The 18,375-nt window shown below is 46.9% G+C and overlaps 1 protein-coding gene across 1 annotated transcript in view; it reads right to left on the reverse strand.

The window, feature by feature from the left end:
* Positions 1 to 18,375, reverse strand: part of LOC143766930 (uncharacterized) — a 168,419-nt gene that overhangs the window by 10,389 nt on the left and 139,655 nt on the right. The window contains exons 7-10 of the mRNA XM_077254937.1: positions 17,739 to 17,888; positions 17,430 to 17,609; positions 17,223 to 17,346; positions 17,042 to 17,139 (exon numbers count right to left, since the gene is read on the reverse strand). Of these exons, the coding sequence (XP_077111052.1) occupies positions 17,042 to 17,139; positions 17,223 to 17,346; positions 17,430 to 17,609; positions 17,739 to 17,888 (552 nt within the window). The remainder of the gene's footprint in view (positions 1 to 17,041; positions 17,140 to 17,222; positions 17,347 to 17,429; positions 17,610 to 17,738; positions 17,889 to 18,375) is intronic.

An 18,375-nucleotide genomic window follows, 5' to 3' on the forward strand; every position in this document is an offset into this window, starting at 1 on the left:
AGTAGGCGCTGCCTCATTGTCTGTCCTGGGACGTCTGCGTGGTGGTTCCTCAGGACCCAAGGAGGAAGAGGATGAAGATGAAGAATCTGAAAAGTATAGAAATGTGGGATCCTCTCCCTCGCTATCAGTGTCGGAGGCAAGGAAAGAATATGCCTCCTCCACTGAATAGCGCTGTTGAAACAAACACGATGGGCGGGACATTTTTGTGTGAATATGGTGCTTTGTGTGTACTTTATTTATAACTGTATGTGTGTGTGGGGGGATAGTGAGTGGTGCAAACTATTATCTGAAAAGAAAAAGCTAAAAGAATAAAAGCAAATAGGGAGAAAAAAAATGCCTGTGAAAAAAGTCTAAAACAGCAGGCCCTAGCTCTGATAAGTGAACTGCATCGCTTATCAAAGTTCGGCGGCTGCTGGATGTGTGCACGGGGTTAACACAAGGGGGGGTGAAAAAGAAAAATGGCAAACAGCCGGCACGAGCTCTGATAGGTGAACCGCGCCACTTATCAAAGTTTGGCGGCTGCGGGATGTGTGTACGGAGTTGGCTTAAAGGGGGCTGGGAAAAAAACAAGTGCGTCATTAATCAATGCTCGGCGACTGCTAAATGTGTGCATGGAGGCAGCGCAAAGGGGAGTGGAGGGTTAAAAAGTGGGGGGAGGGGAAAGGGGATTGGGGTGGATGAAGAGAGATCGGGCAGGGATCAGGGATCAACACTTACAGTTGTAGTCTCTCTTCTCTCATCAGCAGGAATCGTGGTGTCACAGGCTTCTGTGGCACCACAAGTCCCAGCACAGGAGATCTAGCTGTGTGACCGCTCTGCAGGAATCCTCCGCTAGTGTGAGGATCCCTGCAGAGCAGACAGACAGGTCACACAGGTCACAGACCACATCGATCTCACCAATCAGAGGTGGCCCTGGTGACGCCGGTGTTGCTAAGCACCAGCCTATTATCGGAGGTCACAGCTCCGAGCCGAGGCAGGTCACCGTCAGGGCACAGTGACATCAATCGCACCAATCAGCAGCTGCAGGCCATACTAGGCTATTACAGCACCGATTCAGGCCAGTACCGGCAGGGCACAGTGCGATAACACCGCTGCTGTGCCCTGCGATTGGTGCGATCAATGCGCACGATAGCACGGTGGCTCAGTGGTTAACACAGCAGCCTTGCAGCGCTGAAGTCCTGGGTTCAAATCCCACCAAGAACAACATCTGCAAAGAGTTTGTGTGTTCTCCCCGTGTTTGCGTGGGTTTCCTCCGGGTACTCCGGTTTCCTCCCACATTCCAAAGACATACTGATAGGGAATGTAGATTGTGAGCCTCATCGGGGACAGCGATGATAATGTGTGCAACCTGTAAAGCGCTGCGGAATATGTTAGCGCTATATAAAAATAAAGATTATTATTATTATCCGAGGGGTTTTCACCGATGCCAGGCACAGCCTAGGATCTAGTACATCGGTACTCCTAGCCTGGGACCTCACTGTTTCAGCCAATCTGATTGGCTGTTCAGAATTGATCAGCCAATAACAGCGATCGGGAAGTCGGATGGGGGATGCCGACACCATCTTCCCTGAGGTAAGATGGCGCTGGAATTTTAATGTGATGATCACAGCGACTTAAGTTGCAGTGTCGCATTAAAGGGCATGACGTACTATCCCATCCATGGGAATTAAGTCCCAGGTCACATGGATGGAATAGTACGTCTGAAGGCAGAAAGGGGTTAAAAAAATAAAAAATAATAATGAAAAAAATCTATATATATTCAATCTCTAAATAAATATTTGAATGAAAAAAATAAACAATAAAAGTACACCTTTGGTATCGCCGCGTGCACAACAACCCAACCTATAAAACTGTCCCACTAGTTAACCCCTTTAGTGAACACCATAAAAAAACAAGGCAAAAAACAACGCTTTATTATCATACCGCGGAACAAAAAGTGGAATAACATGCGATCAAAAAGACAGATATAAATAACCATGGTCCCAATCAAAACGTCATCTTGTCCTGCAAAAAACAAGCTGCCATACAGCGTCATTAGCGAAAAATAAAAAAGTTATAGTCCTCAGAATAAAGTGATGCAAAAATAATTATTTTTTATATAAAACTAGATGGTGGCCCGATGCAAGTGCATCGGGTATTGTAGAGTATGCATGTCCACATAGTATATTGCCCATTTACGTAGTATATTGCCCATTTTCGTAGTATATTGCCCATTTACGTAGTATATTGCCCTGCCACATAGTATATTGTCCAGCCATGTAGTATATTGCACAGCTTTGTAGTATATTGTCCAGTCATGTAGTATATTGCCCAGCCTTGTAGTATACAACACAGAGCCACGTAGGATATTGCCCAGTGACGTAGTATATTACCGAGGCACGTATGTCACAGGTCAAAAAAATAAAAAATAAACATACTCACCTAACGATCCGAGGGCCCCTTGTAGGGTATCATACTCACCATTCTTGTCGCTGCTCCTCTGCGTCCTGTCTCTCCTCTTCGTGGGATCCTGTGCAGATGGTAGTGCTCGGCTTCCCGGGGCTTCAGGAAAATGGCCGCGGGATGCCGCGCATGCGCAGATCGCGGCGGCCATTTTCCTGAAGCCGAGTTCCATTGCAAGTGCCAGGGCTGGTGGGAGAAGGACCTATGAAGGCGTCGCGGTCACATGACCGTGACATCACGGCAGGTCCTTGCCGCACACCAGCCCTGGGACGGGACCTCACCGCAAGCTGACGCTTGTCATGGAGCGGTCCGGGGAGCGTAGCGAGGAGCGAGAAAGGCGGCGGAGGGTGAGTATAGCAGGTTTTTTTTTTTTATTATTATTTTTAATATGCATATTTTTACTATTGATGCTGCATGTTGGAGGGACACACAGGGTTAATAGCAGCGGTAACGGAGTCCGTTACACCGCGGGCCGTTACCGCTGCCATTAACCCTGTGTGAGGGAGATTACGGAGCGGGCGCCGGGCAGTGAGTGCAGGGAAGTAGAGGAGGGACTAATCGGACTGTGGCCGTCGCTGATTGGTCGCGGCAGCCATGACAGGCAGCTGCCGAGAGCAATCAGCGAACGAATAACGGTGACAGAAGGACAGAAAGACGGAAGTACCCCTTAGACAATTATATAGTAGATAGTTTTTATTGTATAAAAGCGCCAAATTATAAAAAAAAGATATAAATCAGGTATCGCTGTAATCGTACTGACCCGAAGAATAAAACTGCTTCATAAGTTTTACGGGTTCATAATTCACCGCACATTCTACTAGAAAGTATGCAAAAAATTATCCAGGATTATTATTTCCATACATTCTAGTTGAGTGTGTGGTGAACTGTGACCCTTTGATTTTGGGCCTTTACCAGTCCATTCCACCAGCACCTCGCCACTTAGACCAGAGGGCACACCATGTTTTCCTTATTATCAATGTGACCACACGCAGAATGTTATAAACGAAGAAATTCAGGAATTGCTGGTTTTTGTTCATTCTGCTGTGAAGGATCTGTATTTGATATTATTTAATTATGAACATATACAAAATGGACGCTTGGCTAAATATGTACCAAATGAAGTACTCACCTCTAGGAGGTTGGGTAAGACATTCAGTGGACTCTGTGTGCCGGGGGATATTACTCCCCTCATAAACCAAAGATCAATATTATACGTACAAGACAGATGTCCGCTTGACCCAGCAATAGCCATTACTGTAGAGTGACAACCATCATAATAAATGATAAAGACCTGTGGGCGATGACTAGCAGTAATTAGTAAGCAACGATTCTCTCTATAGATACTGTGCATCTCGACTAATAAAGCCAGAAATCATTTGAGACACGACTCGCTGTTGTCCTGTGTTTTCTCCCGCCGTAAACCTCCAAGATACAATTTGGCAGCATGATGACAACACAGGCATCTCGTGTGCCCTAACACTGCCTCCCAAAAATCGGAATAGAAAGCGATCAAAAAATGTCATGTGCCCGAAAATGGTACCAATAAAAATGTCAACTCATCCCGCAAAAAACAAGACCTCACATGACTGTGGGCCACAATATGGAACTATTTTTTGCAATAAAAAGCGTCTTGTAGTGAGTGACAGCAGACAAATAAAAACCCGCTATAAGGCCTCTTGACACGTCCTGATATTTCCGGTACCGGAGATGTCAGTGTCCGTGTGTGTAATACTTGCGGCACACGTGTGGCATGTGTGAGCCACATCAGTACCACAATGACGGGCGCCAGGGAAGAAGCAGTACAGTAAGCGCTGTTGCCCGGCGCCGGGTGCTGAACACGGCTCTCATCATTCGCCCCTGCTCTGCCAGTGATCGGCGCAAGCAGGGAAGAATGATGAGTTATATTTAAGTGATAAGAGTCAGCAGGTGGCGGCTGATGGGACTATTACTCCAATCAGCCTACCCCTGCTGCTGCTAATAACAGCAGGAGCGCCTGCGCTATAAATAATTAAATGAAAAAAATGGCGTGGATTCCCTGGTATTTTCTATAACCAGCCAGGCAAAACTCACAGCTGGGGGGCTGCAACCCTCAGCTGTCATCTTCAGCAAGGTTGGTTATCAAGAATAGAGGGGTCCCCACGCTGTTTGTTTTGAAAAATGAATTATTTAAATAAATTTTAAAAAAACGGCGTAGAGTCCCCCCATTTTTGACAACCACTTTTTTGGGCTGAAAGTCCCCCTCTCGGCTTATACTTGAGTCATACCCAGGGGTCGGCAGGGGAGGGGGAGCGGGGGCTGTCTAATCATACTCACCTACTCCTGGCGCGGTCCCTGCTTCCCGGTGCTGCAGTTTCTTCCTGCAGTGAGTGGTCACATGGTACCGCTCATTACAGTAATGAATATGCGGCTCCACCTCCCATAGGGGTGGAGCCCCATATTCATTACTGTAATGAGCGGTAACGGTGACCGCTCACTACAGGAAGAAAATGCGGCGCCGGGGAACAGACGTGCAGTGACGGCGTCAGGAGCAGGCAAGTATGACGGGGGGCAGTGCATGATAGTCACCTGATCCTCGTTCCACCTTCGGCGCTGCTGTTTCTTCTGCGTCCTCTGTGACGCTCAGGTCAGAGGGCACGGTGACGCAATTAGTGCGCGCCGCCCTCTGCCTGATCGTCGGTGCAGAGGATGGGAAGACAGCGGCGGTCAGTGGTGGAACGGGGACCAGGTGACTATAGTAAGTGCCGGGCCCCTGAGAGATGAGTATGTAATTTTTTTAATCGCAGCAACAGCATATGGGGCAAATACCTGTATGGAGCATCTTATGGGGCCATGTGCAGTGTATATATGGGGGCAATTATCTGTATGGGGCATCTTATGGGGCCATGTGCAGTGTATATATGGGGGCAAATACCTGTATGGGGCATCTTATGGGGCCATGTGCAGTGTATATATGGGGCAAATACCTGTATGGGGCATCTTATGGGGCCATGTGCAGTGTATATATGGGGGCAAATACCTGTATGGGGCATCTTATGGGGCCATGTGCAGTGTATATATGGGGGCAAATACCTGTATGGGGCATCTTATGGGGCCATGTGCAGCATTATATGGGGCAAATATCTGCATGGAGCATCTCTATGTGGCCATGTGCAGCATTATATGGGGCAAATATCTGTATGGGGCATCTGTATGGGGCCATGTGCAGCATTATATGGAGCCATGTGCAGCATGATATGGGGGCAAATATCTGTATGGAGCATCTTATGGGGTCATAATCAACATTTGTGCAGCATTATATGGGGCATATTTTAATATGGAGCATCTTATGGGGCCATTATTAACCTTTATGCAGGATTATATGGGGCATATTTTAATATGGAGCATCTTATGGGCCCATTATGAACTGTATGGAGCATTATATGGGGCTCCTGATTCAATATGGATATTCAAAAACACAACCTACTGATGTCTCAATTAATTTTACCTTTATTGGTATCTTTTTTTATTTTTGACATTTAGCAGTAGCTGCTGCATTTCCCACCCTAGGCTTATACTCGAGTCATTAAGTTTTCCCAGTTTTTTGTGGAAAAATTAGGGGGGTCGTGTCATGGTTCCCAATGGCAGGGGAACGTCAGGACACATAAATAACGGACGAGCTCTTGGGTGATGGAATCTCGAGCTGACCGTGAGCTAAACCTACCACACAACTAATAGTGGCCGGGGGGCGTGCCTACGTTTTATCCCTAGACGTCTCTCACCAGCCGGAGGACTAACTAACCCTAGTAGAGGAAAAAACAGACCTGGCTTACCTCTAGGGAAATTCCCCCGAAAAGGAGACAGAAGCCCCCCACATATATTGACGGTGAGTTCAGAGGAAAAGACATACGCAGTATGAAGGTGGTTCAGCAAAGCGAGGTCCGCTTACTAGATAGTAGAAAGATACAAAAGGGAACTGCACGGTCAGCTGAAAACCCTTTTAAAATACCATCCTGAAATTACTTTAAGACCCATGTGTCAACTCATGACACCGGAGTGGTAATTTCAGCCCACAAGAGCTTCCAGCTACAGAGAAAGATATAACTGTAAACTGGAACAAAAAATGCAAACAAACTTAGGACTAAGAGTCCATCTTAGCTGATCAGTAGTCTAGGAGCAGGAACATGTAACAGAAAGGCTCTGGTTACATTGATGGCCGGCAAGGCAATGACTGAAGAACAGGAATAAATAGGAACTCCCCACTACTGATGAAAACAGGTGAACTGAGAAAGAAAACACACCCGAGTCACCAGTACCACTAGCCACCACCAGAAGGAGCCCAAAAGCAGATTCACAACAGGGTCGCCTCATACTCGGGTCGGCTTATACTCGAGTATATACGGTAATTTGGCGCACCTTGCCTTCTGAGCTTTTTCTTTCTCCTCTGGGCCTCCTTTTCATTTTAATGATTTTGTGGGGGTTTGGGGGAAATATTTTAGGATCGTATTTATTTCCCCTCCTTGGGTCGTTAGCGTTGCTGCTATTTGTGAACCATTCTCGATACTCGGTAATGATATCTCTGTTAGTGGGGGGCGTTTTACCACCAGCTCTAAAAAAAGAGATATTAGAGTTTGCTGGTGATGGTGTCTTCATTGCTGTAGTGAAAAGGTTTGGGGAGCTGGAGGTCTCATGTATAGTGAATTGTCTGCACAGTAGGGAGGTTTCTAGATTACCTTCTCGGGGACGCGATGTTTCTTGGGTCCCGCGAGGCTCAGTAGGGAGTTTTCAGAGGGAAATTCAAACAGGCTGGTACTGATTTCCTCTCCTTCTTTGCTCTTTCCCTTGTTAATAACCTCTCTTTTTTTTGGCTGCTTTCATTGCTGATTTTCTCTCTTTTTTTTATTCCTATCCATGCTGATTTCATTATTCTGATTTTTTCCTAAGGTATTAGACTGGGTTATCCCAGGTGTGGATGAAATTATTTTATTTGTCCAATTTTTATTATTACAGTTGTTTTGGTATAGCACACGCTTCCTTGTAAGTAAATGTATTAATAGAAGTGGTCCTAATATCCTCCCCCAAAATGGCTTTAAGTCCGTCGGCCCTTGACTAGATCATCTTGTGTTTTAACTTGTTTTTTAACAGGATGATTTTTATCTTTAATAGCCATCTTCTTGGAGTCCATTTTTTTTTAGAAAATTCTTTTTCACTTTTTCTTTGCTTTACATAAAAACAAATCCCCTTACTTTTTTTGTTTTAGTTTCTATTAAACCATTCCAGTTAGTATCCCCTTTACCAGAAGTCTCCTAAAATTTGTGGTGCATCTTATAATCCGGAGCATCTTATAATCCGAAAAATAGAGTAGATAAAGACATGTGGACTAGCAATAATAATGCGATAAGGCAATGAGGAAATGTGCGGTGAAGCCCCTTAGTTTTCCTATAAATTATTGGATTCATTTGAGCCACGACTCATTGTCCATGTGCTGTGATTTCTCCGGCCGTAAACCTCCAATATATAATTTGGCGGCAGACAACTAGAACGCACACGTTTCATGTGCCCTAACAAGCTCTAATCCTGCCATCTCCACCGTCCTCATTACACAAGTTCTCTGATGTATTAACCCCTTCCCTTTTTCCAGCTTTTTGCATTCTCTTTTCGCTCCCTTCCTTCCCAGATACATAACATTTTTTATTTTTCTGTCTGTATGGCCATGTGAGGGCTTATTTTTTAAAGGACCAGTTGTACTTTTGAACGACATAATTGGTTTTAGCATGTGGTGTACTAGAAAAAACGGGAAAAAAATTCCAAGTGTGGTGAAATTGTTAAACAAAAGTGCAATCCCACACTTGTTTTTTGTTTGGCTTTTTTGCTAGGTTCACTAAATGCTAAAACTGACCTGATATTATGATTCTCCAGGACATTACAAGTTCATAGACATCAAACATGTCTAGGTTATTTTTTACGTAAGTGGTAAAAAAATTCCAAACTTTGCTAAGTTGCATCTCCATTTTTCATGATCTGGGGTCGGGTGAGGGCTTATTTTTTGTGTGCTGAGCTGACGTTTTTAATGATACCATTTTGGTGCAGATACGTTCTTTTTATCACTCTTTATTGCATTTTAATTAAATGTCGTGGCGACCAAAAAAAGGTAATTCTGTAGTTTTTAATTTTTTTATCGCTACACCATTTAGCGATCAGGTTAATGCTTTTTTTTTTATTGATAGATCGGCCGATTCTGAATGCGGCGATACCAAATATGTGTAGGTTTTATTTTTGTATTGTTTTATTTTGAATGAGGTGAAAGGGGGGTGATTTAAACTTTCATATTTTTTTTATTTTTTGATATTTTTTAAACCATTTTTTTTACTTTTGCCATGCTTCAATAGCCTCCATGGGAGGCTAGAAGCTGGCACCACTCGATCGGCTCTGCTACATATGAGCGATGCTCAGATCGCTTCTATGTAGCTGAATCCCTGCTTTGCTCTGAGCGCCGACCACAGGGTGGCGCTCACAGCAATCCGGCATCAACAACCATAGAGTTCTTCAATAGACCTCTGGTTGTCATGCCGACGCATCGCTGACCCCCGATTATGTGATGGGGCCAGCGATGCGCTCATTTCTGGCCCGATGGTTGGAAGCGCTAGTTAAATGCCGCTGTCAGCATTTGACATCTGCTTTTAACTAGTTAATTGCGGCGGATGGATCGCGATTCCACCCGCTGCTATTTCACGCACATGTCAGCTGTACAAAACAGCTGACATGTCCCGGGTTTGATGCGGGCTCACCGACGAGCCCCCATCAAAGCGGAGGATCTGACCTTGGGCGTGCTATCCCGTCCGAGGTCAGAAAGGCGTTAAGAGAAGCATAGAGTCTAGATCACATCAAGTAATTATTCTCGTCTACTCCTCCTTGGTCAGATCTCTTCTGGAATACTGTGTCCAGTTCTGGGCACCACATTTAAAAAAACATTGAAAACAGGGAGCAAGTTCAGAGAAGAGCTACGAGGATGGTGAGCGGAATGCAAAGTATGTCCTACGTGGAATGGTTAAAGGACTTGGGGATCCTAGTTACTGATAAACTTATCTGGAGCAGCCAGTGTCAAAGCAGCTGCCAAGGCAAACAGGATCATGGGGTGCATTAAAAGAGATACACATGATGAGAACTTTATACTGCCTCTGTACAAATCCCTGGTTAGACCGCACATGGAGTACTGTGTACAGTTTTGGGCACGGGTGCTCAGGAAGGATATAAATGGAACTAGCGAGAGTACAAAGGAGGGCCACAAAATTAATAAAGGGGATGGGGGAACTACAATACCCACAGAGATTAGCAAAATTAGGATTATTTAGTCTAGAAAAAAAGATGACTGAGGGGCAATGTAATAACCATGTATAAGTATATTAGGGGACAATTCAAATATCTCTCCAAGGATCTGCTTATACCTAGGAAGGTGACGGTGACAAGGGGGCATTCTCTGCATCTGGAGGAGAAACACTGGTATTAAGTACCTGGTAATGTGTTTTTTTCATGAGACATGACGGCACCACGAGAGAGGGGATCCACCCATCAAGGACAGGAAACCTTCAAGATAAAAGGGGCGGCTCCTCTCTCCACATCAGTTGCTTTACAGAGTACGAGAGGAACTCCGCTGGTTAGTGTACACATAAATAATACATCCTATACGGTTCTATTCACCGATACCCCAGGGAGTGTATAATACAAATAATGCTAATAATGCACCCAACTAATGACGTGATCAAAAGGGTGGGAATATAAGGGTGCCGTCATGTCTCATGAAAAAACACATTATCAGGTATGTAATACCCGTGTTTTTCCATCATACATGACGGCACCACGAGAGAGTTACAGAGATTGTATTCTCTTTAGGGAGGGATCACTGCTTGTAACACTCTTCTCCCAAATGTGAGATCAGAGGTAGCAGATAGGTCTAGCCTATAATGTTTAAAAAATGTAGACGGAGAGGACCAAGTGGCCGCCTTACAGATTTGGTCGGTGGTAGCATCTGCTCTCTCCGCCCACGACGTCGCCATGGCCCTCGTGGAGTGGGCTTTCAGACCCTGTGGAACAACCCTGCCTGCACTACTATACGCTAGAATAATGGCCTCTCTCACCCATCTAGCTATAGTCTGATTTGAGGCTTTAAGGCCCTTCCTTGACCCCTGGAACGAAACAAATAAAGCCCTTTGCTTCCTCCAGGATTTTGTCACCTCTATATACTGTAGGATACATCTCCTAACGTTTAGGCAATGGAGTCTCTCCTCTTTTTTGTTACTGGGATTGGGACAGAAAGAGGGTAGGGTTATGTCCTGAGCCCTATAAAATCTCGATACCACTTTGGGGAGATATGCCGGATCTAATTTTAATACAACCCTATCGTCCATGATTTGTGTGTAATCCCCCACCCTACGGGCCGATGTAAGTGCCACTAACAAAGCTGTTTTTAATGTTAGTATTTTATCAGAAGTTGTATTTAACGGCTCAAAGGGGCTTTCCGTCAGGGCTGTTAACACTAGATTTAGATCCCATGGTGGAGGAGTAGGAGATGGAACAGTCAGCTCTACTACAGGCTTGGACAAACCTCACCACCCACCTATTACTTGCCAGGTCACAGTTGAATAGGGCTGCTAAGGCTGAAATGTGTACTTTGATGGTACTAACAGCTAACGCCAGATCTAAGCCCTTCTGCAGGAACTCCAGTATTGCCACTATCGGGACCTCCCCTTCCCGTATTGGCCCCGAGCTGGACAGGAATTTTTTCCATATCCTCCCATAGATCTTGGTCGTTACTGGTTTTCTGCTGCTGAGCAAGGTGGATATTAACCCAGCTGAGAACCCTTCTTTCTCTCGTAACGACCATTCAAATGCCAGGCTGTCAAATGAAGCCTGGAGTTCTGCGGGTGGTTGAAGGGACCTTGCGTTAGAAGGTCCTGGTTTTCCAGGAGAACCCACGGGTCCGTCACTGACATCACTCTCAGCCAGTAAAACCATGGTCTTTTCGGCCAGAAGGGCGCTATCACAATCACTCTGGCCTTGTCCTCCCTGATCTTCCTCAGAACCGCTGGGATTAGACATATCGGTGGGAAGGCATACAGGAGTCCTGACGTCCATTCTATGCTGAAGGCGTCTACTGCCAACGGCCTGTCTGCTGGTTTCAGGGAGCAGAACTTTTGGACTTTCTTGTTGGCTTTTGAGGCAAAGAGGTCTACCTTGGGTTTTCCCCACATGTGCACTATCCATTGAAAAATGGACTTTTTTAGGGACCATTCTCCTTGCCTCAAGTGGTTCCTGCTTAAAAAGTCTGCCTTTATGTTGTCCACACCTCGGATATGCAGGGCCGATAATGACAGGAAGTGCCTTTCGGCTAGAGACATGAGTCTTGTGGTTACGTGCATCAGAGCCCGAGAGCGGGTGCCTCCCTGGTGGTTCACGTATGCGACCGCTGTTCAGTTGTCCAATAGGACTCTCACATGATGCCCTGCCAAGTGAGGAAGTAACCTCTCTAGCGCCTTTTCTATTGCTAGGAGCTCCCACTCGTTTGAGGATAGATCTTTCTCCTCTTGAGCCCAGGGGTCTTGGACCCATAGCGTGTCTGAGTGAGCTCCCCACCCCCATGGACTGGCATCTGTTGTGATCACCTTGGAGGCTGTGTATGTCCAGGGAACTCCTCTCGGGGATGACTCTATCTGTAACCACCATCTGAGAGATTGGAGCACAGAGAGTGGGAGAGTGAGCTTCTGCTCTAACTGCCCCTGAAGTTCCCGGTCATTCTGCAGCACACACCATTGCAGTTCGCATGCATGGAACTGGGCCCATTTTACTGCCAGTATGCAGGAGGTTAGGGACCCTAACACCGACATGGCCCTTCTTAAAGTCATCTCTGTTTTTTTTTAAATGGCCATAATCATCTGTTTGATTTTTTCCTCTTTTTCTTCTGGGAGGCGACACTCCTGTGCCAGAGTCTACCGTTATCCCCAGGAAATTCTGGGCCATTGCTGGCTCTAGCTTGGACTTCTTGAGATTTAGTTGCCATCCCAGTGTCTGAAGAGTGTCCATCACTATCCTGACCTGTTCCTGACAGTGAGAAAAGTTCTTCCCCACTATCAGGAAGTCGTCCAAGTAGGGTATTATCAGAGTGTCTTTTTCCCTGAGATGAGCCGCGACCTCTGCTATCAGCTTTGTGAATACCCGTGGGGCTGTTGCTATCCCAAAGGGCAGAGCCCTGTACTGGAGGTGACGCAGCTGGGACCCCATCTGGACTGCCACTCTGAGAAACCGACGATCTTGTCTGATTGGGACGTGATAATAAGCGTCCTTGAGGTCGAGGACGGACATGTAACACTGGGGATAGAGAAGTTTCACCACTGATTTTATGGTCTCCATCTTGAACGATGGTATTACAAGAAATTTGTTGAGGCCTTTTAAATTTATTATTGTCCTCCAAGAGTTGTCCGGTTTTTTTTTATGAGAAAAAGAGGAGAATAAAATCCTTCCCTCCTTTCCTCTATAGGAACTTCCTCCAAGACGTGCTTGTCTAGGAGTGATGTTACTTCGCCCTCCAGACTGTCTTGTTTCTCCTGAGAGGACTGTACCGGGGTCTGCATATACCTTCTTGGAGGCCAGTGGTGAAATTTTAGTTTTAGGCCTGATCCTACGATCTGCCGGATCCATATGCTGGATGAGATCCTCTCCCAGGCTGGAAGGAAGTGAGAGAGCCTCCCTCCCACCTGAGAAGGACCGTCACTGGGAGGGTTTTTTGGTGTCTCTGGGGAACTTGCCAAAATAGAAGCCCTTTCCTCCCCTGGGTCGCTTGTCCAGGTTGCTCCTGTCTCGGTCCCTGTACTGCTGCCTCTGGAATTTTTGACCTCTCCGAAAGGGCTGAAATGGCTGTTTTGGAAAGTTCTTATTATTATCCCCGGCTTTCTCCAATACCTCGTCTAATGCCAGTCTGAAAAGGAAGTTCCCCTCACAAGGCAAAGAGCAGAGCTTCATCTTCGCCTGAGTATCTCCCGGCCAGCATTTAAGCCATACGGCACGGCGTCCTGTGTTGGCTAACGCTGCTGATTTTGATGCTAGCCTAGCCGAGCCGCTGATGCTTCAGCTAGAAACACCGCCACTGCTTTCATAGTTGGTATTGCCTCCAGGATAGTTTGCCTGGGAACTTTTTGCTCTACCTGTTCCTCCAGGTTGTCTATCCAGATTTTAAGGGATCTGGCTACACAAGTGGCCGCGATGGCTGGCCTTAGTGCTCCTGCTGAGGCTTCCCAAACTGTCTTCAGGGAACTGTCCATCTTCCTATCCAGAGGTTCTTTTAGAGAACCTAGGTCCTCGAATGGCCGGGAGGATTTCCTGGCTACTTTGGAGACCGCCACATGAAATTTTGGGGCTCTGTCCCAAGATGAGGACGCCTCCTCTTCAAAAGGGTACCTTCTTTTTAGGGAGGTGGTTATCTGGGACCTTTTTTCTGGCTTTTGCCATTCCCTTTTAATCAGTTCTTGAATTTGTTCATTAACAGGTAATGACCGCCGTTTTTTCCTTTGTAGACCACTGAACATGAGTTCTTGGGCTGTCTTTTAGGCCTTCTCATCTACCAGCCCCATGGTAGAGTGAACAGCTTTTATAAGCTTATCTGTAGCCTCTGCTGGAAAAGTGTCTTCCTCCTCTGAGCTACTATCAGAGCAGCGGGCCGTATCTGAATCCTGCTCTGACCCCGAGGAATCTCTTTGGGATCCTACTGAGGGGCTGGATCTGTCCCTAGATCTGGCATCTGTGTCAGCTGTCTGCAATGCTTTTACGGACTTCAAGACCTCGGACTGGATCAGGGATTTTAGGCTGTCCATAAAGGAGGGTGTTTCCTCCGCCACCGTTCTGTTGATACACTCCTGACACAGTCTTTTACCCCAAGATGTTTTTAAAGGCTTTCTACATAAGGGACACTCCTTATTTTTAGTTTTTCCCTTATACTTTTTGGGGACCTCCTATACTCCACCCCGCAATGTATGTAAGAAAAGAGGGGAGAGACGGAGATAAGAGAAGAGAAAAGAAAAGAACAGACATTAGCGTGCTGGACTTTCTCGCAGATCACTCACCACTCGGACACTTTCAAAGTACGGATACCGGATCCGGAGGTTGGCTGGTTTTCTCCGTGTCTCCCACTGAGACTAGGGACCCCTGCTTGGCACGGCGGTCCGTCCGTACGCTATCTGAGCGGCTTCTGCTGCTGCCACGGCGGGACTAGCTCTTTTCCCTTGAGCGAGACCGCCTCTCCTGTATCTCTTGCTGTGGCATCAAATGCTCTGGTGAAAGGCTCTCCATCATACACACTAACACTTAGCAAGAGTAGTCACCTTTAACCTGGCCTGGTTTTAGTGACACAGGGCAGCGTTTCTGGCTTGTTTAAATAGATTCACTTTTTTTTTTTTGTAATGGATCACCTGGTTGATCCTGCCTTTTACTGGTCGCCTCAAAAATCAGGTGTACGATCACACCTGTCATGAATGATTACCTGGTTGATCGTGCCTGCACCACTTCCGGTGCGCCTATATGCAATCAAACACCTGGTTGATCCTGCCGACGCAAGCGCAACGCCTGCGCTGTATAAACATGCCAGAGCGCGCACCCGGTAACCACATCCGGTGCGCGCTTATTAGATTCACCATTACCTGGCTGATCCTGCCGGCCGCCCAGCGCGACGCTTGCCATCCTGCGCGCTGTAAAAGATGCCTGAGCGCGCACCCGGCACCCCTTCTGGTGTGCGCTCCATTCACCTGGTTGATCCTGCCCCAAGTGCTGCCGCCGACTTCAGCGCCTATGCGCGCTTCTTTTCCAGGCGCGCACCCGGCTTTACTTCCGGTGTGCGCTGCAGATTCTGGTTCCCCTGCCTCTCTGCTGCATCAAAACGTTCCGAGTGCTGCCGCCCCTTCCCTCGCACGCACGTACCTTCATTCCCAGGTAACTGGCGCCGGCTGGAGCCCACGCCACGGATGTTCAGGAAGGCAGCGCAGCTCTCAGCGTCCAGATGCTCCAGTGCTCCGGACACCGCTCCCTCTGCAGCTTCAGGTACTCAGGGAGGAGGGGAAGGGGGGGGACCTGCTCTTAAGGCTCAACAGGGAGGGCCCCAAAAACCCCCGAGGAGCTTACCTAGCCCGGTCACCGATGTGCCTCATGGGCTGCATGGCCACCTTTGGTCAACAGGGGGGGCACCATAAAGTGACCCCCGTGGACAGGCAGGATTTTTACTCGACAGGGGGGGAGCGTATCTGCGGCCCCCGTGGAGAATCTTCACCCGGGCGTTCGCCTCGCGGGCTGTGACCATGCTTCGCTCAGGGGGGGCATGGTATACATTGACCCCCGAGGCGACTACGGGTACCTGGTGACGGGTGCAGCAGACCAGCGCCTGCCCAAATCCACCCGACCCAGGCATCCTCTTCTGTCTTCATCAGACGTCTTCCATCTTGAGGGTTCCCCGTCAAGGACAGGAAACCAACTGATGTGGAGAGAGGAGCCGCCCCTTTTATCTTGAAGGTTTCCTGTCCTTGATGGGCGGATCCCCTCTCTCGTGCTGCCGTCATGTATGATGGAATAAAGGTTTTTCCACCAACATAGAAGAGGATTTTTTACTGTTAGGGCAGTGAGGATCTGGAGTTCCTTGCCTGAGGAAGTGGTGATGGCGAACTTAGTCGAGGGGTTCAAGAGAGGCCTGGATGTCTTCCTGGAGTGCAACAATATTGTATCATACAGTTATTAGGTTCTGTAGAAGGACGAAGATCTGGGGATTTATTCTGATGGAATATAGGCTGAACTGAATGGACACATGGCTTTTTTCGGCCTTACTATGTTTTATTTTTTAAAAAGGAAGGCTAAGGTTGGCTTCACATTTGCGGTTGTTTCCGCAGTGTATCGTCCGCAAACGCATGCAAAAACGCATGCTAACGCTGCTTTTATCTGCATCAGCTTACGCATTATGGCGAAAAAAACCGCAGTGTTTGCATGGGTTTTTGCGCATGCGTTTGATATTTCCAGGAGGGCGTGTCTCAATGGCGTGTCTAAATCAGTTCCTGGACAGTCCGAAGTACGCAAGCGCATCGAACGCATGTGTACGCAAAGACATGCGTACACATGCGTTCCCGTAGACAGTAATGCGTTTTTTTAACGCATTCATCCGCATGCGCATGCCTGCGCATATTTGACGGAAATTTGCCGCCTCAAAAATTCCAACATGGTGTGTTAGCCGCGTCCCACCGCATATCACAAAAAAATGCATGCGCTGCCCGCGTTTGCGTCTACAATGTTAAAGATAGGAAGTCAAGACGCATGCGGATGTATGCGTCAGAAACGCTGTGGACACAACCGCTAATATGAAGCCAGCCTAAGAGGAGACTTAATAACTGTCTACAAATATTTGAAGGGATGTCACCGTGTAGAGGGATCGTTCTTTTTAGAATTTACACATGGAAACCGGAGGTGCAATGGAATATAACTGAAACCATGATTTTAAGTATAAAACATATAATACTGGTGGATTAAACAAGACTAAGCACAAGAACTTCACCGGCGTCTACACATCATAGGGGAGATCTCCTGACACCTTCTCTCCATCTACCTGATGATCCTGAGGAACATTGGGATCTTCTTGGTTACAGTCCTGTGGAAGAAGAGGACAGGGACATCTCTCTGGTGTTGTCCTCTTACTGGATAGATCTGGAGGAAACACATACAGGGAGTGAATTCATTCTTTACGTACAGATAATTATAGGCCGTATGTATTTAGTCCTGTCTATTACCTGGAGATGTGAGGGGCTGGGGAACCTCCATTATGACGTCCTTGTACAGATCTCTGTGTCCTTCTAAATACTCCCACTCCTCCATGGAGAAATAGACAGCGACATCCTGACACCTTATAGGAACCTGACACATACAATGATACCGTCATCCCCCCGATCCCTTCATAGTGTTACTGTATAATGTCCCAGCATTCCCAGCACTGTCACCTCTCCAGTCAGCAGCTCAATCATCTTGTAGATGAGTTCTAGGATCTTCTGGTCACTGATGTCCTCATGGATCAGGGGGTGAGGTGGAGGCCCTGTGATTGGGCTCAGGGGTCTTCTCCATCCCTCAGACACTGGATACTGACAGCGATCACTAGAGGTCTTCTTTCCCACTGTGTAATCCTGGTAATGCAGAGACGCATTAATAAATCTCACTACAGACATTTCCAGAGTCCTCACCTCTCCAGTTCTGTCCATCTGTTATTCCCATAGATAAGAATGATGTAATGTGACGTCATCAGAATCTCTCACCTCTCCAGTAAGCCAGAAGAGGATCTCTAGGGTGAGGTGTAATATCCTCTCCGCCATCTTGTCTCTGTCCATATCCATCTGTGATGGGTAAATCAGGTAAATTCTCTTTTGTAGAAGATCTTCACTGAGAGGATCCGATATTGTAGAGACCTGAATGAGAAGATGAGCCGATGTAACACCATAAGAATCCTGTGTAATAATACAATTACTGGAGATAATAAGGGAAACATATGAGGAGATTTATTATTTTACAGTATTTAGTTTCCTTCTTTACATCTACTAATAAATCCTATATATTTAGGCCACAGACAACAAGCAGTTTCCTCCTCAGAGTCGGCAGCTGAATACGTTTCTCATAGACTCGTCTTCCATAACGCTAATTCTCGTCTCATTTACCGACCCTGGAATCGGCATTAGCAATACTGCAGGAGATATTCATTACACGACATGAGAAATAACTACTTCATGGTGAGGACGACATCTTCATCTTCTACTACGGCTCTAGAGACATATGTGGCCAGAGTCGGTCACTGACTCCATCACCACCGGCCGTCTATATGAAGGTTTCCCGTCTTCCCCGCACTGTAATCTTCTATCACGTTAGATCTCAGCTCTGATTCACACACAGAAGTTTGAG

This window comes from Ranitomeya variabilis, chromosome 4, assembly GCF_051348905.1.
Source record: "Ranitomeya variabilis isolate aRanVar5 chromosome 4, aRanVar5.hap1, whole genome shotgun sequence".
NCBI lineage: Eukaryota > Metazoa > Chordata > Amphibia > Anura > Dendrobatidae > Ranitomeya > Ranitomeya variabilis.